At 43.0% G+C, this 22514-nt stretch overlaps 1 protein-coding gene and 1 long non-coding RNA gene across 6 annotated transcripts; both read left to right on the top strand.

Moving 5' to 3' along the window:
* Nucleotides 1-4278, top strand: LOC126543205 (uncharacterized). Of its 4 annotated transcripts, XR_011895899.1 has the most exons (5): nucleotides 1-1931; nucleotides 2068-2131; nucleotides 2204-2295; nucleotides 2369-3246; nucleotides 4064-4278. It is a non-coding gene; the product is annotated as an uncharacterized lncRNA (long non-coding RNA). The 4 variants fall into 4 exon arrangements; XR_008608513.2 differs by having other exon boundaries at nucleotides 2-1931; nucleotides 2068-2295; nucleotides 2422-3246; XR_011895903.1 differs by lacking the exon at nucleotides 2068-2131 and having other exon boundaries at nucleotides 3-1931.
* Nucleotides 4279-8053: 3775 nt separating this feature from the next.
* On the top strand, nucleotides 8054-20346 carry LOC126545509 (hexosaminidase D-like). Of its 2 annotated transcripts, none has more exons than XM_050193409.3 (2): nucleotides 8054-8589; nucleotides 9639-20346. In XM_050193409.3, exon 2 carries the CDS (start codon nucleotides 9651-9653, stop codon nucleotides 11316-11318), a length of 1668 nt encoding a protein of 555 aa, XP_050049366.1. In that variant the 5' UTR covers nucleotides 8054-8589; nucleotides 9639-9650; the 3' UTR covers nucleotides 11319-20346. The 2 variants fall into 2 exon arrangements, with proteins under 2 accessions (XP_050049366.1, XP_054917465.1); XM_055061490.2 differs by having other exon boundaries at nucleotides 8054-8593.
* The last annotated feature ends 2168 nt before the right edge of the window (nucleotides 20347-22514 follow it).

Raw genomic sequence — 22514 nt, 5'->3', positions numbered from 1 at the left:
ATGACGGCGGTTCATCACACGGGGAAAAACAGCAACCATCACATACAGACGTCAGTGACAGTTCATCTGGCAGTTAGATCACCTTCCGGCTAAAGGATGGTTCTGTGTTTTGCTCTGGACTGATAGAACTCTAGTAATTAGAGTGAATAATGAAATCAGAATCAAATTTATTTTCGCCATATATGCGGGTGCGCATGCAACGACCACTATTATGAGAGCAAGAGTACGTGGAGACCAGTGTGCAAGTCGCAAGAAGAAGACATATCGCGTAAGTATTACATTTGCTTTACCAAAAAGCACAAGATTTCAATACTTCAAAAACGGATATGTTTGCAACACTATTGTGTCGTTCATTATTGCTTTCTTCTTTTGTAGTTAAACTATCGAGAAAATAACTATTTAACGGGGAACAAAATTTAATCAAGTGGATATTGCATTAGACAGTTCTCGTAATAGTCATCTGAACTGCAGAAAGAGTCAAGCAAAATTGTTCGCGAACGGCGCGTTAATTGTAAACGGCCCTGTCGCAGCACAGAAAAAATCGTCAAACGAACTAAGCGCAGGCGACTCGTGGACTGTAAAGTTCTAGGAAACATTTCAGTTGAATGTTTTCACTGGGGAGGGTGAAAGAAGCGATTATACGAAGGCGAATTGTGAAGAGATGTCAAAATCTGCAATTTTTCTAGCTATTGTCGATTCGTCTAAGAATAATTAAGGCTGCATGCCAATCAATGTAAATCATAAAATAGAGCATTTCTGCTGTCGACGTGGATTTGATTGGGAAGAACTAGAGTTAGATCAAATTCTTCCAATTTTCGCTCAATTAACTAATGACGTTCAACAATCAAGCAGTTAAGAATTAATAAATTCATGGTATATCATGAGTGTTTTTTCAAGCGCCGTCTCCTGTGAAGCACATCTACCATTTTCGTGCAAAGCTCTCTGGAAAGCGTATTGACTGTGTATGCATGCATGCACCTATCGAACTTCGTGCACATATAGACGTGATGCTTTGACGATAAATACTTATTAAAATTCAAATTATTTATTTCTGCCTTGTAAAGGTACAGACAGCAGAGGCGCAGAAAAAGCTGTCAGATACAGATTGACAAAGCCGCAGCCCCCTTTCGCTTGGCAGAGCCTTTACAGCGACACTTTTAAAACAAAGACAATTGCACCCGGTAATAACAGGTATACAATACTGAGCAAGTACAAAAGGAAACCAATCAAGATTATACGATATTTGTACAATACTCCCAAACAAGAAAACAGAACCTACATGCTAACGTACATAGCACCCAAAGTACTGTTCGACGCGTTGAAGAGGTCAAAATTATTGTTCACATAAGGTATATACATATTCGTATAGCGCTACCAATCCCTGCAAAATATAGAAAGCAGATTTTCATTACACACACGCACGCACGCACGTGCACAGCACACACACCAAAAGGAAACGGTAACGCGCTCACAGGAAGCGCCTGAAAAACGAAAAAAAAAGGAAAAGTGTGGGGAACCGAGGTCGTCTTGGGCTGCCGCCTCTCCCTCTCCCAGAAGGAATGAAGAGGTTCTTGGAAAGCAGGGACGGGCGATTCTCTCTGTCAGCATCAGCTCCCACCAGCGAGGACGGGGCGAGAAAGCGAAACGGGACTTTCCTTGCTGTCTATTTTTTCTTCGTCAGGCCAACGCCGCTTGCTTGCAGGGGCGCAGGCGAGTTCCCGCCAAATGGCGCGGGTGCGTGAGTTGCCGCCAAATGCTAGCTCTGGATGCCAGCTCGTTCCGCGTCTCATGGTAGACTAGTTGGTGCATTTCTGTTATCATGGACTGCGCATATAAACGCAAGCTACACAAAAGTGACATGGACAAGAACAGCGCAAGCCCTTTACATGCAGTGGAGCCGCCGTATCTCGCCGTTCAAGATATGCGTACTCGTAAGTGGCATTTTAATTTCACGTTGTGTAATGCATGACTGTCTTTTTCAAGTGAACAAAGGTCGCTTTGTATTGTGTAAATGGTTTTGCAACGTATGATAAACTCCTTGACTTTCGGGCTTATTTTTTCTGACAGGAAGAAAAAGAAAGAGGCTTTACATGAGAACGGATCAAGCGTTCGAGAGTTGGGACAGGGAAATGTGAGACGTACTTTCATGTATATATTTCTAATATTATTTTTTCGTCTTGTATTCTCGTTAATTTTTCTCTAGGAAACACTGGAACGACACTGCTTAAATTGAAGCACAGTGTGCGAATGACCTGCTACTCTCGGAACTGTTATCACCATTCGGGAAGAAATTGGGTAAGACGCTTGTCTGGTTATTATTGCGGAAAAGTCATAATTAATTAGAAGTTGCTTTCGTTCCTTCCCACAGATGAAAAAACATAACTGTAAATACCTGTATGATATACGTCTGGTGCATTGCAGGTAAGAATGGATTGTGTGTGGCGCGCTTCACCGCATGTGGACTAGAGTAGATCTAGGAACATCAGACAAGAAGACACGTATGTGAAACCCTGCGGATAGCGCATATGTAAGTTCTTCCTCAATTTTTCTTTTGTCGCATTTTCGTAGTTTACGTGTAATACTTTGTCACCGCGGTCTCGACGTTATGTATACCTATACATTTGTCTCGTGGCAGTCTGCGTGCAATTTTGTTTGTGCAACTATGTGTTGTATTCATTTATCGCGCTGCCTGGATGTTTTTTTTTTTTTCACTGATATTCCGACCAAAGTCGGTAAACCTATCCTTCCTGTCCTCATGTTTCCTTGGGCGGCTCTAAAGCGTATCTTAGAGGAATATTTAGCTTCAGATTCCCGCATGGAACAGATGGTGAATGACATGCTGTGTTTTCTTTTTAGAGAAACTATGTATTCATGTTTAATATTTGGTTGATTTTCGTTTTGTCATTCATACAATACTGCAGCCATATGCCATTCTGTCATAGAACGTTGTTTCTAGATATATTTGTTTTATGTGGTTAAAACATTTAAAACGAAAGCGTTTCTTATCCTGGCCATTATTTTTTACAGACCACGATAACCACGTATTTGGATGTCTGGTTGAACTCTACGTGCGCTGGTTCGTGCAGGTGAACTTTTTTTCCAGATACGGAGGAACGGACACCGGTCGTGCCGTGAGCACTATTCTGCAGGGCATACTTACAAATGAAGCTGCACTGCAGTTCAGCTGGAAAGGGTCGCAGGGGAGGAAGCACGCCTTCGTGAAGCTCATGGCCATCACGAATATAAGTAAGAAATATTGCATAACAATCAGCTTTCTAGTGCACGTTGCGAACATCGGTACCAACTGCATGCTTAGTTTTTTTTTTCTTCATTCAAACAAGCTGCTGCTTATTGCATCTTGCTGCGTCCAGTATTAGCATTTTCTTTAATAAAATAATGCCGTAATAAGTGAGTTCTACTTGCGGCGTCCATATTTTGCCACTGCTTTTGAGGAGTTTGTTTTGCTTCACCATATAATATATGCTGTATATGCTGTTTCTGCTTTAACCCATGTGTGCTAACTGTTTTCTGCAAAACATAGACCTATCATCGTTGCCATCATGTCAGCAAGTATATGTATCATGCCATAAGCTTCCCCTCTTGCCTCTCCAGACATTTACCTATTCACCTCCTTGTGCCGCTTGGCGCGCTCCGGGCTCCGGCGCGTTCTTTGTCTCAGCGTTTCAACTCGGCTGTTTCATACAGTGCTCACGGGAAGCAACAAGACCTATCGTGGTGTAAATATCCGCGCTACCTATAGACACAGTAGCCACTGTGTATGCGTGTTTTGCTATGGTTCCGTGTTCAGTTCCCCCTATTGCTAACGACATATAAATTACCAACTATCCGGTACTTACACGATTTGTGTCGTCCAGCCACTCTTCCTGACAGCTTCGATACTGATTTGCACGTCCCTAATATTGCTTTGTTGTCGTTTCTTTAATGTTTCGTGAATATCTGACTTATGATCTTTTTGATTGTTTCACTTCTTCAAATGGAATGCGACTCACCAACTGAACTATAAAGCGGGGGCAGCTTTCTTATATGTGCCGCTTTTTTGCAGCATCTGTGAGGAGCACGTTCCCTGACGCTTCACTAGCATCAGTGGCTGGAGTCGCAAAACGCTGGTTGGTTGGAGCAGCTGACAAGGATGGAGGCCAGATTGAAAGAAGGCGCCGTGAGCCTGCTTCAAGCCCACCAAATATGAACTAGTGTTTGAAACTTGTGAACGTGTCGGTGTACATATACAATTACAAGAAATAAAGACCAGTATCAGAATCTTTTGCCTGGCATTTATGTGGCATGAAAAGTACAAAAAAGCGTTCGCTTTCATGTGGTACTTCTATGCCGGCCACCACACAAGCATGATGCATGATGCGCATGCTGTTGTAAATGCATGATGCAAAAGCTACGATTATTCGGGGCGTCAAAAGCAACGTCGGCTTTCAGCACCGGGCCGGTGCAATGCCGACCATTATTGTCGTCAGGGCCATGGCTGGCCCGCGTGTGGCATGCGCTCGGCTGCGTTGGCCAAATAGAATGGCCCTACGGCTGGCCGACTGACTACGTACCTAAAGCCTTGGTAGGCCCTCGTATGGGACGCCGTCGGCCAAGTCGGCCACAGTGGTCGGGCCTACATCGATTGCCGACGATCGGCCGACGTTAGGCCAATGTCAATCCCCAAAGCTGGGCCGCCCTCGGTTGCCGAGGTCGGGCCAACCGTTTTGCAGTCGGCCGGAGACGTCGGGCCGACTTTTTGCCACGGTCTTTTTGTTGCTTGGGAACCGACGTCACACGGACTTCGTAGAACTCGGGGCTGACCCTCGCAGCGCGACCGGGTAGCCATTGTCCTGCGTCTTGGCCGGCGCGTGGGAAGGGGTCGCCGACGACGTTCCCGCGGCAACTCCCCCGCTCGCGGCCGACCCAGTTGGCGGTGTCGTGTTGCGGCACAAAGCCTGCTTCGTCGAACTCATTCAGTCACAACGGCGACGAGGCTAGAGCGTAACGGTGACGTTCCTTGAAAGTTGACGCCGCCGTCGTCGCAACTGCAGCTGGCAACACTTGCACCTCATCTGGGCCGTTCTTAACAGGGCGATGAAATGAGGAAATTCGCGCTCGCTAGCTGGAATCGGTTGGCGCAGGACAGGGGTAAGTGGAGATCGCAGAGCGAAGCCTTCGTCCTGCAGTGGACATAAAATAGGCTGCTGATGATGATGCACGTGTACAAACGCATACACACAAGCTGCAGACACGATATAACTTCGGATTGTAATTCGAACACGCGATAAAACTTCTGCCATGAAATTCTGCCACAAGGAAACTCAGGCAAATCCTCAATTAATGGTATATTCTCATACTAAAAAGATTTTGCGCCAAAAACAACACACAAGAAAGACGACGACACCACGGGCGCTACTTCAACTGTTTAATGAGGGTGAAAGCGCTCGAGCTTCCAAAACACCGCGCACGCGTGTAAGCAGGGTAGAGCCGAAGGGAAAAGAGTGGCTCATAGTGGTCCTCTGCATCCATAAAGTCACGCACAGCCTGAAAAAAGTGGCTAACCGGTATAATGTACCCGTGGTGTTCTCCGCTCCCCAAAAGCTTGCCCAGCTAAGCTGTCGCATAACTTGCGAAAGCCAAATGCTTGGCTCTCAGAAGAAGCATGGTGTTAGGAATGGCCTGCCAAGGTGGCAACGTGCAAGTTATTTCAGCCCGCTGCACGTGTTTCGAACCAACCGGGGTGGTGGCGCACTTAAGAGAACTGCAGTTAACCGGCAGCCACGCGGCGAGGGGTCAGCTCAGGGGAGTTCTCGAGGGGAGGTAATTGGCGGAACCTCCCCATGCGCTTTTCGAGACACCAGACAATGTGCAGTGGCGGAGGCCGCTGTGCGAGGTCCGCTCTGGAATTTAGAGGCGCCGGCTGGGGTCGGGCGTGACCATCTGACTACGGGGACGCAGGACAATGGATACCACGACGACTGCGCTGCAAAGGTCGTCTGCCTTCGGAGAGAACACTGAAACATGTGCGGCATGTGTGTGTGTAAAACCCCTACCCCCTTCTCTCAAAGGCGACCACGAGGACTTTCTACGATGACGTCGAACGATGACGTCGAACGGAGTGGTTTTAAGCGGCTGTTGTCGGCTGCTAGTGTCGTGCTCGTCGTCGTGCACTGTGCTCGTCAATGTACTCGTGAGCTGTGTGCTCGTTTGCTGTATGCTTCGTCTTGCGGGCTCCATTTGAGAGTCACGCTAGACTGTGTAAATGTATCCCATGTTCAAAATGTAAATAATGTAAATAAATCCTGCTCGCCTAGTCATGTCGCCCCAAGTTCCTCCGATCGTCCTACAAACTCCGACTCCAAATCTTACAATGGCCAGCGTTTCGTAAAGTATGCCACAAACGTCGTATATGAAATTCCTCTGTCCTGCGGGAAATCCTACATTGGACAGACGGGGCGTTGTGTGAACGACCGGCTTAGGGAGCATGCAAAAGGTATAAAAAAATAATGAAGGTGAGCGACTTATGGATCACTGCAGGGCTTGCGCCCATTGTTTTCCACGGTTCCGCGATGCGAGGATTTTTGGTAGAGGCAGGCATCAGACATCGCGTGAAACATTGGAAGCCGTCTACATCAAGAAAGCGAGTCTGAACTGTGTTAGTGACACATCGGTTTTCCTTTACGAGGCTGACCTGAAGTTTCTATTGCGCGTACTTTGATAAGACTTTTTACTCCATGCTGCCTTGTACGCGTGCGCGGGGTTTTGGAGGGGCTATATATATCGAGTGCTTTCACCCTCATTAAACAGTTGAAGTAGCGCCCGTGGTGTCGTCGTCTTTCTTGTGTGTGTTGTTTTTCGCGTAAAATCTTTTTAGTATGCAAGATCACCAACTAGCCCAGCAGTTAACTCTTCTAAAGTATATTCACATGTATGCCGAAAAAGGGGATAACGATATCCGTAGTAGGATATCCGAAATAAGTCCATGCGTGATATCCTTGGGACATCCGTGGTAAGATATATCCTAAACTGGAGATCCGGCAGATGTCCTATTTGTCTCCGATATGGTACGTGTATATGACGATTCGCATGTCCTGCGGACGAAGTGTTTTCACTTGGTGGTGGTCAAAACTAATCCGGAGTCTCCCATCACGGCATGCCTCATAATGATATCGTGATTGCGGCACGGCACACGTTAAACTACAGAATTTAGTACCAGCAGCGTCACGTACATGGTCACTTTCGATCGCTACCGGGCCCGATAGCGATCGTACTGCTACGCGGTCACTTTCGATCGCGATCTTGCCTGATCCGAATCCAGACAATCGCGATCGTAGTCGGACTACCATGTAGTTCTGAGAGAAATGTGAAAAGTGCTTTAGACCCGTTAAAGACAACTGGTGCGCTAACTCTCCCAAACTCGGTCCGGATCGATCATAGGACCGTGCACGCAGCTGCGATCATTGTCGAGCCAGATCCGGATCGAATTTCTCGACCGAGATTGGATGACTTCTGCAGCTCGCGCGAAGGAGCCAATCGCGATCGAGAAATATTCGATCACGCGGTCGGGCTGGATCGTGATCGAAAGCGCGCCGTGTGACACCCGTATGATTTCGATCGATGTCTTGACCCGTGAGTGCAATGTTCCAAACGTGAAGTGCTAGCTGTCATCGAATTCAGCACAACTCATTGACTCGGCAACGCGGATTATTAGTTAGCTGTTCGTGAAGTTTATGTACTAGCGCCTATGGTGTCGGGCTGCTAAGCACGAGGTCGCGGGCTCAATATCCCGGCCGTGACGACCGCATTTCAATGCGAGCGAAATGCGAAAACACCCATGTAGTTAACCCCCGGTGGTCCAAATTACTCCGGATTCTCTCACTACGGCGCGTGCATCAACAACAATAATATATATATATATATATATATATATATATATATATATATGCCCGCCAGGCATTGAATCAATTGAAGCCGCAAATATCGCATCATTCGATTTGTTATTCGAAAGTGCGCGCTCCTAGAGAGGCGCGCGGAAGCGTATCTGAAAGGCAAAGGCACAGCCGCTTCTACTTGCAAGGCAATTAAACGACTGGTTTCTTGTGCGCTCTTTGTGAACCATCATTTATCGCTCAAATTCTGGTAGCAGTCACGCACACGTTCCGCCGGTTTGTCTGGGCGCATTGGCGAATCGGCCGCCTAGGATGCCTAGGCATTTTTGCCCGCGCCACCTGCGCAACATGCACCGCCCGCGCTGTGCGCTGTAGTCATCATCACACGCGCCTTGTTTGTGAGAACTTCAGCACAAATGTTCCGACATATCTGACCGCCAGTGAGTCGTCAGTGTTGATATTGCGTGATGCGCGGTCAGGACGGCGGCTATGAAGGCGGCGTGAAGTGCCTCACAGTTGGATAGCTGAAGGAATGAAGCGCCAAATCCATTAAATTGCAAATGCAATGCAGAACCTTGCCCTGCAATTTTGCGACGTCCAGGGATGAGCATCAAGGACAGCCCCCATATCGCCTATTTGCTGTCTGCTCGCTGCACGCGAACAGCTGCGCTTCAGTCGACACGGTGAATGCTGTGAAGACGTACGTACGTATCTTTGCTTGTCGACATCTGGCGCTATGCGCAACGCAGCCTTTCTGGCTTATCAACCGCTGTTATCGTCAGGTGGTTTTTCGCTAGTGTCTACGTTGGTAGTCGTTCGTCTTTCGTGCTCTTCCGCACGATGCGAGGACTGCCCGTAGTCACGCGGCACACGTGGAATGAAGCTGAGTAAACAAGCAACAATAACAAATTACCGTTGCTCTGAAGCGTTGCTAATATTGCTGGAAATCGCCCGGAAATGTGGGCGAATGAAATGCGAACTGCCATGTAAGAATGTGAACGGGCAAGCTGGTTAAATAATTTTAAGGGGGATCTGGAACGAACACTTTTCATTGGCCCTTGATAGTACACGTTTTTGTTCTGCCTGCGTTGGCACTAGCTTTTCTCACGGTTGCAATGTGTTTTTATCTTGTTTCTCTTTTTCATCTTTATTCACACAACCTTAATTCGTCCGTGTAATATCTAAAGCACGCTTCAATATCTGTGTCGCGCTTCCGAGTCGAAACAGAGATTGGTCGGAAATATCATACTGTCTTACGAAGAATTAATACGTATGGTGTCACTCAGGCACTTTCGATCGCGATCGAGCCCGATCAGTATCGAAAGTAAGTGCAGTCATAGATATAGCACGACCTTTTTCAGTCCTCACTTGAAGCTGCTCCTGCAAAGCGCTATTTCGACAAAAATAATGTGTGCAACAGCATAATGAACAGTATAAATTGTATATTTTCTTAACAAGATGGAAGGGCATATGTGAACTGCCACTGCTGCTAGGTTTTCACTCTGTATGTGCACACTCTTGTTTATAATGCAGGTGATTATCACAAAACAGTGCCTCTTGCCATTGTCTCTCTCATGCTCTGTATCGCAAACTTCTGTTTAGACTGCCAAGTTTGCAGAGTCTTAACGAAAGTATTCATATTAAGTGTCCTCACTGAAGTATACGACACTTAAGGCATTTTTATTTAAGGCAAGTTCCTTGTTTAATGTATATTTGAACCGACTGAATGGCTTATTTTGCTTTCTGCAGGCTATCGTTTGAATGCCCTGTGAGCTGGAACACCCTTTTGCCATGGCTCCACTGAAGATTCGCCTTTTGAAGTTAATTGCTATTGTCATTGTGATAGCATTCCTTATACTTTACTGGCAGAGCACCAGGACTCTTGACAGGACACCTGTTGAAACAGTGCAATGGGTGGCTGATGTGCTTACTGATCCACCAACCACAGCAGCTGCAACTCATACCAGCTTTCAAGAGAGCCTACGATTGCCACCTATCCAGTTTGATGAGCGCATAGTGCATTTTGACCTGAAAGGTGCACCACCTAAACTTGAGTACTATGATGCAGTGTTTCCCCTGTTGCACAAGCTTGGAGCCACTGGACTTTTAATGGAGTATGAGGATATGTTTCCTTACACAGGGATGCTCAGTCCTCTTGCAGCCACTAATGCATACAAGGAGGCTGACATAGCTCATATCTTGTCTGCTGCTCGTGCCAATCATTTGCAGGTGATTCCACTGGTGCAAACATTTGGCCATCTTGAATTTGCACTTAAGTTGCCAGAATTTTCAGATCTTCGAGAATTGAGTCATAGTCCTCAAGCGATATGCCCCTCACTGAATGGATCTCTCATCCTGGTAAAGGCTATGCTTGACCAAGTGCTCAATTTGCATCCTAATGCTCAGTATGTGCATATTGGTTGCGATGAGGTTTACTCATTAGGACAGTGCACCCGCTGTGAGAGGCACATGAATGTGGCAAACATCACGAAAGATAGGCTTTTCTTAGAGCATGTAGAGAAAGTTGTAGCTCATGTGGCCCAATATGGGGTTCGTCCCATTATGTGGGATGACATGTTGCGTAGCATGGAGGCGAATGATGTACAGCAGTGGGGTGCTGCTAACCCTGTAGACCTTATGGTCTGGCAGTATTCTCCAAACATAACCAAGTATGTGGAAGACCAGCACTGGCTAAAATATGCTCGTTTCCAAGGGCTGTGGATAGCAAGTGCCTTCAAGGGGGCTACAGGTCCAAAGCAGTTGCTTCCAGACATCAAATACCATTTAAGAAACCACCATTCGTGGCTGGAAACACTTAACAACCACAGGGAACTGCTCAATATACGTGGCATTGCATTGACGGGGTGGCAACGGTACGACCACTTTGCTACACTTTGTGAGCTTCTGCCAGCAAGCATGCCATCCTTGGCTGCCAACTTGGTATACCTGCAGCATGGGTGTTTAGATCAGGTGGAGCTGTCTCAAATTAAGGAACACTTGCAGTGTAATAGACAGCTGCCCGTTTTTGATGATGGAAGCAGCCATTTGCTCTTTTGTCAGTTCCCTGGTGCAAAGGTACTCACAGGAATCCAGCAGCTTGTGACACTATACAATCAAAAGAAAGTGATGGAAAAAAACAGTCATTATGTTGGATGGCTAGATAGCTATCATGTTCGACTGTCATTTGTCAGTCCCGATCACATTGTCGAGGCAACCAAGAACCTGACTGAGCTCCTGAGCACATCGAAGCATCTGCACAAGTTCCTGGGTGATGCAATGTCTCAATTGTATGATGTGCATACTGTGGTAGAGTGGATAGGTACATTTCTTGATCCACTGCATGCTGAGCTCACACTACTTGAACAGCAGGTCCAGCGGCTACTTAATTATAGCGTATGGCCTAGGAGACCTCTAGAACAGGTAACATGAATTATTACAGAAATATGTGGGTTGGTGTTACATTCTAAACTAAGACAAGGTCAGCAGTCGTTAGAGCTTGGGAAATTGAATTTTATATTGATAATTCATGTATTTACACCCATGAGCCCACATGCACTATTGGAGGAAGCTTCCTGTTACTATATGACCCTTTGTGTGTGCACCTCCGTCCTTCTCCCTGCTTAGCCATTGCTCCATTCTCATGTCCACTTGAGGCACTTTTATTTTTTACTGAAACCAGTATACACAGGTGTTTTTGTATTTCACATTCACTGAAACAGTGTCCCTGCAGCAGGTTACAGTCCAGTATGCCACAAAAGATGTATAATTAGGGTAAGAAGCAATGTTGAAATTGATAGGGGAAAGACAACACCAGGAGATGTTGAAATCTAAGGCCCATAGCATTGTGTTACATGATTGTGCTGTACCAACTGAAGCATGTTAATTGCTTTTTTTCCTCTTTTATTGCTTCATTTATGAGTAAGCTGCATGTATATTATGAAATATGCATATAACTTATTTAAATGTGTTAACAAACAGTACTCTTGACAAATGACTTATACTTGAGGCTGCATAGTGTGTGATTGGAGTTGGGGACAGAAACCTAGACGGGCTTCTCTTGGTTTAATTATGGTATCAAGGATGCCAAATTGGAAACTCCCACTGTTCAATTGGCTGCTGGGTACTTGTGAGTGCGAGGATCAATACGATCCAGTCCTTACAGGTGCCTTTTGTTTCTATTTGTTTCTTTTACTACACCTTCACACTATATTTGAGTGACATTCTTTACATAAGAAATCATATGAAGAATCTGGCTATGAAGCTAAAGAAAGTAGTGGGAAAATGAATTGCTTTGTTTAATTGAAATGACTTGTCATAGTGGCTTTGATGTTGCACTGCTAAACCCAAGGGTGCAGGATCAAATCTCAGCCACGCTGGCCACGTTTTGCTGAGGGTGAAATGCAAAAATGCCTGTGTGTTGTGCATTGGGTGCAGGTTGAGGAATCTCAGGTGGTCAAAATTAATTTGGAGCCCCCCACTACGGTGTGCCTCATAATCATATTGTAGTTGTGGCACGTAAAACCCCAGAATTTAATTAAAATTAATTGAAATGTGGGTATAAGATAAAGGGAAATGAATGTAGACAAATGTAACTTGTCACAGACGAGCGCTGAACCTACATCTTCCACATGACACATGCAGTGCTTGCCAATTAAAGCGCAGCAACACCCTCCCAACTACTTTATTGGGTATATTTGTATGTGTAGAAGATTAACCCTAAGAGCATTAGCCAGCGCTGCCCCTGGCCACAGTGGAGGACTGACAAAAGAATCGAACCCACGATTCCCCTTTTTCTTAACACTCTTAAACAGGTAGCCCATTCCATGACCTCTTTGTTCATACTCCTCAAGGTTGTATGTACTTGTAGCCTAAAATGTCGTAAGCAGTACCCTTTGGTGCCATCTGCTTTACTGCCACAGTGTATTCTGATTCACTAAACAATTATCACAGCAGCTTGCCTACTTATGTGGCAGCTTAGCATATTCCTTATCTATGTGTCAGCATGATGGAAAGCTTTTTTTTTTTTAGATGCAAGTAGTACAGGTCATGATTTGATATCCATATTTGGTTTTTGCTATATGTTGTGCTGTTTCCAGCTTGTGTTCAATTTTTTAGAGTGCAGCTCCTAGGTGCCCATTCCTGCGTTGAGCATCGGTATCGGCGTAACCGAGTGAACATGGAGCGCAGCGGGGGATGAAAGATGGCATTAGCAAAGAGAGTGCGAAGAGGAAAGTGGAAGAAGAGGGTAGGTCAAAAGCATGAGAAGAAAAGCGTAGTGCCGCCCAAGATGGTCTCTGCGGTGACGACCGCTATGAGATGGCATCAAAGTAGTGCGCCATCATCTTTTCACTGATGGCAAGCAGCGAGTGCATCCACTGATACTAAATATGGAAACAAAGTGCTGCATGAGCAGAGTTCTGTTTGCGGCGGCTGCTGTGAATCGCGCCCGCACGTCACCCATGCGCTCCCTCTCTCGCAATCTCCTGATTAGCAAGGCAGGCGTGCCACACTTCGCTCCATTTGCAACGTGCCAGACAAGACAGATTGTCCACCCCAGCCAATATATGGCAAAGTGAAAGCATGTATAGAAATGTGCTCAAATTTCGCATTAGCAAGTATGGTAATCGTTGGTGAATTCTTTTATCCATGTTTATGTTGTATCCATCATTTAGCTCTTTCATGCCCATAGGCCATGGGCCCGGACATGTAGTATGCAGGCTCTGTACTCGCAAAGCCTTTGCTTGTGGCCCACATTGCCCTTTCAAGCTTTCACCTCCTTCCCTCTGTATAGTTGCCTAAGCTTTAATTAATGTTCTGAATCCTTGAAGCCCCACAGTGTGACCTACAAAGAGCTATGGGCTAAGCATGTGGCAAAGTTCCAGGCTTGAACTTGAGAGCCTTGCGATAATCTTTTGTTTTGGAACAAAAATGCAGAAAAAAAAGGTGAGGCAGTGGTGCAAAAACAGGTATACCAAAGCTAGGGCAACTAGACAGTGTTTCTGTGTCCTGCCTAGGTGTCCCTGTTTTTTTTTTTGTGTGTGTGTGTGCTTTTGATCCAAGATGGATATGTTCCGACGCCCAGTTTGCGTTTGTTCCATAGTCTGCTTTCTTGCATAATGTCCTCTACGGTAGTGGTTCAGCTCCCACAAAGTTCTTTAGGCTGTTTATTCATGCCAGAAGCCCATGCACATTTGAGGTCAATCTGCTATGGATTGCTTGTAGGTCTTTTTCTCCAGGACTAGGCTGTACATTTTGTGAAGTCAATTTTATGGGTATATGCACCTGTCATTTGGTTTCACTAGCTACTCTGCAACAAAACTTCATGCTGTGATGTTTAGAGCTCTGTACAGTAACTTGGGTTGGTGCTTTACTAGCTGGTGCACTCATTGGAACACTTGTCTGGAGCACTTTAACAGCAAGCTTTGGCCTGAGTGGGTGACGTCTTCTGATAACTTTACATCTGAGCGTGCATCATCACTCAAGAGAAAAGTGTATAATAGCTGTGTCTTACCAGTACTCACCTACGGGGCAGAAACCTGGAGGCTTACGAAAAGGGTTCTACTTAAATTGAGGACGATGCAACGAGCTATGGAAAGAAGAATGATGGGTGTAACGTTGAGGGATAAGAAAAGAGCAGATTCGGTGAGGGAACAAACGCGAGTTAATGACATCTTAGTTGAAATCAAGAAAAAGAAATGGGCATGGACAGGACATGTAATGAGGAGGGAAGATAACCGATGGCCATTAAGGGTTACGGACTGGATTCCAAGGGAAGGGAAGCGTAGCAGGGGGCGGCAGAAAGTTAGGCGGGCGGATGAGATTAAAAAGTTTGCAGGGACGACATGGCCACAATTAGTACATGACCGGGGTTGTTGGAGAAGTATGGGAGAGGCCTTTGCCCTGCAGTGGGCGTAACCAGGCTGATGATGATGATGATGATGCATCATCACACTGATAGGACTGCCTTAAGCTTTTTAGCCTTGTCATTTGGCATGGCTTCCATTGCTGTAATTGCCTGTGATCACTGGTGAACATGCCGCAAGGCTGCAGAGTAAAAGAGGAGATGGCACGTCACAAACTTGGTTGAGCATGTACCAAGATTTGTTGTCTCCGCTTTTGTTCCATGGCCCTGTGGGGCTTTCCGTGGTGATCACTGACAATTTCAGCAGTAGAAGCTATGATGGCCTGCAAGGCAGAAAACAGGTTCAGGCGGTCTCATCACTCTGGTGGTGCATGCTAAGATGTGAGCTATTGTCAACCAGCCATTATTAGTTGCACACACAGTCTAAAGCATGCAGTTCGATCACTCTAGACAACAGTGCCAACAACTGCACATTTGAAAAATGGTATGCAAGGATTTTCGTGTATTTGTGCTGCCACCTTTGAATGGGAGAACTGGACGGCTTTTCAACAGAATTCGTCACAGCCACCACATTGTTTTGTCCCCCCCCCCCCCCCCCCCCGCTCTTTTTCTTTCTGTGTTTAGTAGGAAGACAGCAATTCAGTATATAACATACAATATGAAAAATACTGAATCCGTAATGTGGCTTGCAAGTGTTGAACACATTGGAATACATTGACAAGTTCCTGGCTTTTGCATCCCCTATATCTTTATTTTTCCTGGTTGCTGCAGTGCTACAGCCTAGCTGCTCTAAAATGTCTGTGGACTAGTGTGTGTAGCCTGATGGGCTTCCAAGTACCAAACAAAAAAGTAGCGAAATTTCAGACCTCAGATGACTAAAAATGGCCAAAAAAACATAAGAAGATGCTTAGAATATATGTTGCTCTGTTAATACTGAAGTTCCCTCTACAGTTGTACCTCTTTATAACAGATTTGTATTTGACATTATTTATATGCATATATTCACTATATGCTAATATTGGTGAGATACATTTTAGATTTACTTCATTAGATCTGATAATTCATTATAATGTACTTTATAGTATGGCTCAACTGTATTTCCACTACCTTTCATATCACTGCAATTGTCACTACATATTCTGACTTGATTTTGTTTGGTGTTGTCATGAAGTGAATGGCAAGTTAAATGCTGTAAAACTGTATAAGCCTCTGATTCCTAACTATATTGGTGCAGAAACATTGGAAACTGCATACATGCATGAAATATGGAATCCTACTGCCATTTCATTTTTCGTTGATGTTTTTTTGCTACTGTACTTCATATGAAATGGGCCTTGAGAAAGAGGAGGACGCAGCTTCCTATTTACTTTTTAAAGAAAAGTTTTAAGGTTGGCACATTGCTCTACATTGGTGTTGTAAGTAAATGCCGTTAGAACTAGTGTGAAAAGAGGCATGAATGTTTTAATCTTATGTCCTCACAAACTAGTTCTACGCATGATCACTATTGCAGCATTTAACTAAATAAGCTTTTTTTGTTGCCCTGTAACGAGTGTTGGAATGAACAGTGGTAGGGCATAATAGGGGGGCAGCAGTATATGCTAGGAAGCCAATATGGGTAACTGATGTTCTAGTTCAAATTTTAAGATGAAGTGGAGTTTGGCAAATCATCTAAGGCATAGAGCAGCTAACAGGTGGTCTGTTAGATGAACAGGATGGCATACCAAGGAAATTCAGCCAAGGGTTTCATATAATTATGTGATAAAGTTAGAAAATTTGTTGGCGCAGAATAGCGTTAGATGACAGTAGATAGAAAAGGTTGCAGGAGATCTCCGAGAGTTGCTTGATGCGGTCCTGGCAGTGGATATAAATAGGCTGCTGCCACTGATGATGATGAATTTTATAGGTATTTAAAAAATTCAGCATGTTTTTCCATGGAATGATAGCATGTGTTCTTGGATTTTGTATGTATATTTCGGAAAGGAAAATATTTTTTGCAGCATTGTTAGTTTTCACTGACAAGCCTGCACTTGAGTGAATTTTAGTAAGGAACATTTGTGACAAATGTGAAAATTGGCAGGTAGTTAGCATGGGTAAAATGTAGGCAGGCTTTAGCATTGGCTCCTTATAAAGCCTTGGGGAAAGAAGGCATAAACTAATGATACTGTGTAAAGTGTGCCATTTTTAAAGATTTCACATTTATTATTGAACTAATTTAAGAAAAACCGTGTTTCATATAATCAACATGCAAACTTTAGACTGTGCTCAATCATTGGAAACATGGTTTAGGAGTAGCATGCACTTAATTATTATTATTATTTTTACGTAGAGGTACACTTTTGAAAAACTAAATTCGTATGAATGTTGCTGGATTAAAAACTTGCAGTGTGCGTAAACGTGCATGTATGTACATATGTATGTGCACGTACGCACATACATACACGAGAACAAAAATATTGTCCAGGCGTACCTGGACCACTTCTGAATGAAAATTTTCTGCAGTTATTTTGATCGGCATTTACTGCTTTCCATAATATTTTTTTATAGTCTCGTTGTATCTTATATCTCTGCTATATCATATGTTTCTCAGCTACACTTGTCTGTTTCAGTTCAGTCCAATCTTTTGCCTTCCATATTAGTGTTTGATGGTAATTTTGCATTGTTTTCCCAGCTGGTCTGTTGGTAATGCCTTCATCTGTGGCAGTCTGTATTTTTTTGTTATTTGGAAGATGCTGCAACTGTAGCCCTTAGATAATAACATTAAGAAAGTAAAATACTGTGATTTGTATAACTGTGTATTGCTTTATTCGGACTGATTTAATACATCCTCGGTGTATAAACAGCAAACAGCCCATTGTTATATCCAATCATTGTTGCTAGAGGCCTACACTGCTGGTCTTTCTTTCTTACTCTTCTTTATTCTGCTTTTTAAAAGCTCTGGTTAGCTTTGATGTGAATGTGGATTCCAAATGACATAAATTGAGTTCAAGCTGTTTATGGCTATGTCATTCTCACACCTGCTGTGGCAGCCATTTACGTAGTAGTCATTTCCCTTCACACATCGCAATTTTTGTGTCAATCGTTAACTGAAGTGCCTTCCTAGATATAATTGTTGCCAAATACTGCAATGCCTCAGTTTATTGCAGGGGTTGTAGTTGTAGCACCTATAAGCACTGCACTTCAAGTCATTGTGCTGATCATCTGCTGTGCTGTCTTGTTATCAGTATGCATAGGAAATCCATGGGCAGAAATTTTCAGTGACTTATGCATGGATCACTTTTGCATGCATACTAGCCTGAGGCGTACTCTTTTCTGTAAAAAGAAAATTGTATCATAGCTAGCTTGATATTTGACTCCTATTCAGGCAGATACTTCTTTATATTCTGAGAATATTTATCATTGTTGATCCTGTTCTCAAAAGTATTAATCTTACAAACTGGCTGCAGATGTCCACATATTAGATATACCTATGTGTGGGAAATACCACACAAGGTGTTTGTAAAATATCTGGCACTATTAACATCTCTCAACACGCGTGCTGTCCAGTTCTGGTCTTGCTACAGTGTGACAGGTTTATATACCTATTTAGCCGCTAACCTGTCAGAATTTGTTAATTTCATTATACTGCACAATGAAATATCTTTCTGGCTTCTTTATAATTATATTGATCTTTATAATTTTAAACGAAGCTACCTTGGTGGTGTTGTCAGGCAGTTTTTTTTTTATAAAAGTGCAATGATTGTAGGCATTGAGAGACAATGATCAGAGATGGTATTATTGTTTGATTTTTGGTGGTCGTGTAGACTAGTTAAATTTGTTCTGAGGTTTCTACACTGTGGCATTAATCGTTGGTCACTTTTATGTGCTCCCTTAGTTTGTCTCTCATAATTTGTGCTGGTCTGAACATGTGTAACAAAATGTGTGGCCCTACTGACTGCCTTGTGATTGTGCTATGGGGCTTGCTGAAAAGCCCGGCCACCACTTGCACTGCTATGGTATAGCCGCAAACTGTCTGACAATGAAAGCGAAATTAAATGACTCGGCTCGCTTTGATGGCACAGCTGGTTTTATCACTGCAACTGGCTCTTTCTAAACTTACTTTAGCATTTATTGAGGCAAAACTTTGTTGTTTCTTACTTCACACTCGCATGAGAAAAAAAAAAAATGACATGACAGTACTTGTGCCATACATCATGCTGTATCTGTTGGTTTTTATCAGCCCACTGAAGCTTTGGGCCTGTTCTGTCATTGAGAGGGAAACCAGCTTGAAATATCAAGTGCTGATACCTCCTCTTCTGGCACGAAATTGTTCAGTTGTTCAATCTTGAGCTTGAGTGAGACAGTTATGGTGACCATGGTGGCAGATCACCCTTTTCCACCCTTAGCAACCATTTTCCTTCACTTGTACTATGTTGTCTTTTATATACTGCGCATTTATATGTTTCTAGCAATACTTGCTGTTTCAATAAATATGTCAGAAACTTGGATCCACATGTGCTTGGACAAAAACAGTATTATATAACTTCACAGGTCTCTTGTATATAGTTTTCTCAGAGTGTGGTAAACTATAACCTGTAGTGCAGATGCTGTGGCATTGCCTTTGTGCAACATAGTTATTGTTCAGACTAAATGAAAATTAATATCTTCTAATGAAGAGTTCCATGACAGTTGAAGGCGTGTGCAGAAGTTAGTCTCCTATGCTGCTATGTGAAAATATTTCAGCAGTGTCGCCCCCCCCCCCCATTTTTTTTCATGTAAACAGAAGTATATAATATGTTTAACATCTTTTCAAAGCAGTATATTATCTATTGAGGCACTGAATGTTGCAGTTGTAATTAGGTTGCATTGCACTCAGTAGTGTTAGCTTTATGCTACAGAATGCAATCTGAGCATTGTACAGAATAGTTTGAGTTCTACCAATGCAAAGGTTTTTATTCTTCTATGATGCTGAATTAATTGTAATTTACACGTCTCGAATACTCTGCCACTTAGTCGGACCTGTGCAGAACAAGAAGTTGGTGTAATTAACTCTTGTAATGCCTCATATTGTACAGAAGCCTTAAGACAATTTTATACTGGTCATTTTTATGGGTGGACGTCTGTGACATTGTCTTAAGGTATTTTATAGTGCTGTACTATAACGCTGCTTAATTAAGCAATTAAAAAAATTGCCACCTGTTATAACAGCTCATTAACTGAATCTTTTTCTTTTTAATTTTCAAAAATAATTGACTTGGTACTTGTGTTTTTTGCATAAATGAAACATTATCTATAACTGAAGTATTGGCTTTGGGTTCTTACATTTTATATGTCTTTTGGGAAATCAGGGGCAAAGCTACTCAATATGACAGTATTTGTGTTAATGCTTGTACTCATCTAATGTTGTTGACTAACCCAATGAAGTGTGTACAGTTTGCTTTTTTTTGTAGCTTATGGTCACTGCAATGGTGAAACGAAAGTGTGACTGCTTCCAGAGCTCTTGCAATTTGGAGTGTTTTGTGTAAAATCCTCATGTGTAGTACCAAGCATCTCTTGCAGTCTGTTTGACAAAGGACTATGCACCTACTTCAATTCTTAATAAAGAGTACCGTAAACACAGCTGGCACATGAACATCCATTTCTTCAGCCTTGTGTTGTACACTTTGGACAAAAATTTGTGCGGTTATTTGCTGTTCTGTATGTATACGTTTTGATAACCTTTTCAGCTAGTCTCAAGCAGCCACCTACTGAATTCGGTACACTTAAATGATTTCGTTGTAGGTAGTCATTTTTATTTTATGTATGTGCTGCACATAAAGCAATAAGCTTGTTTAGTGTCCTTGTGTATTTTTTTTTTTAATTGGGGGGGGGGGGTGGTTAGAAATGATGTTTTTCAAAAGGAAAACGGGGTAAATTGGGCTTTCTTATGGCCAAAGTTCAAGATTTTTTCGCCGACTTTCACAAACAGTTAGTATAGGCATCAGTCTCCGTTTGGACACAAGCATTTTATTTAAACAAGCAACATCCCCGACGCTGACATGAACATATTTATTTATTTATTTATTTTTTTTTTTATAAAATACTGTGGACACTTAACTCCAAGCAGGGTGAGCAGAATACACAAGATTATTTACATAACAGAACAGGATGAAACAAGTTTGTAACACATTTTTCAAGAACGAATTCTTTGGTCATAAGGTAGACGATTAAAAAAATTTAAACAACTTGGTTATAATACAACTCTAATTTATACACGAAATAACATTGTTTACAGAAATGGTACGCAGGTCATGGATGCTGGGGAAATGCTTCAGTTGCCTTATTCCAGTCAGCTATTGTTTGTGGAAAAATAGAGTACAGAAAAGTGTCAGTTCTTGCAAAAATTGGTGTTAGAGAATGAGGCTAGTGGTGTAGAGTGAGTCTGCTTATCAAGGGGGATATGTATGTTGCAGCGTCTAAGGCTAGCCTATAATTAAGTTTGAAAGGAACTCTAATTAACTTTTCTTTCTTCGAATTGGTTAGTAATGTAGTGGGGGAGTCAGTAGGCATAAATTTAGTGTAAATAAATCGTACTGCTTTTCTTTGGATTCTTTCTAGGTTCTTAATGTTAATTTTTGTGTGAGGGTCCCAAACTCAAGTTTTGGCCTAATTAAGGCAAAGTAAGAGAGTGGTTTTCATTAGGTGGGGCAGTCTTGAGTTTGTGGCATAGAAGGCCTAGTTTCCGGACAGTGGCAGAGCAGATGGTATTTATGTGCAAGTTCCACGATAAGTCACTCATTAATGTTACACCTAAATATTTATAGCAGGCTACTTTCAGTAAAGGTGCTGCAGCCATATTGTAAGTGTAGTCTAAGGGGACATTTTGTGTGTTATGGGGAGAAAGACATTTAGTTCCATTAAGAAGCATACCCCATTGCTCACATCATTTTAACACATTGCCTAAGTTAGAATTAAGGCCACATTGGTCACTAATGCATGTAACTTCTCTAAACAAAACACAATGTCATCAAATAGATGAATTGGTACTGAGGTGTTAACCATAGTGACAATATCATTTATATATAGCAAAAAAATTAGGGGGCCGAGTACGCTCTTCTGTGGAACGCCAGAAGTTACCGGAAGGCAGCCAGAGAGCTGTTCTACCTGAACATATTGGTTGCGGTTGGCCGGATAGGCTGAAATCCAGGAAATGAATAATTCTCGTGTGCCAATCAACCGAAGCTTTATAGTTAGTTTATCATAAGGAACTGTATCAAATGATCTGCTGTAAGCTAGGAATATCGCATCAATTTGACTTTTAGTATCAAGACAAGCTGCAAAGGTGTGAACTATACTGACCAGTTGTGTTGTAAAAAATCCTTTTCGAAATCCATTTTGATGATTTGTTAAAACCGAGTGTTCTTCTAAGAATTCGTTTAATTTATAAGCTATTATGTGTTTGCTAAGTTTACAACACAAAGATGTTAAAGAGATTGGCAAATAATTTTGTAGTAATAGGCTGTCGCCTTTCTTGAATATTGGCGCAAGTTGGACTGACTTCCAGTCATCTGGCAATTCAACTGATAACAGAGAGACACGAAAAGTAATAACTAACTATTTAGCAACAGACTCAGTAAAGCGATCAACAAATATGTTGCGGATATTGTCGGAACCGCAAGAAATTTTAGTCTTTTAGTCAAGCAATATAACAATGACACCAGGATAAGAAATGAAGTTTACGTTTACAGCATGGTCCACCTTTTTGGTGGGTAGAAAAGCACTAGGGGCAGAAAATGCACTATGGAAAT

The sequence above is a fragment of the Dermacentor andersoni genome, chromosome 1 (assembly GCF_023375885.2).
Source record: "Dermacentor andersoni chromosome 1, qqDerAnde1_hic_scaffold, whole genome shotgun sequence".
NCBI classification, from domain to species: domain Eukaryota; kingdom Metazoa; phylum Arthropoda; class Arachnida; order Ixodida; family Ixodidae; genus Dermacentor; species Dermacentor andersoni.
The sequence above is the reverse complement of the archived record's forward strand: the minus strand, read 5'-3'. Positions and strand labels throughout refer to the sequence as shown.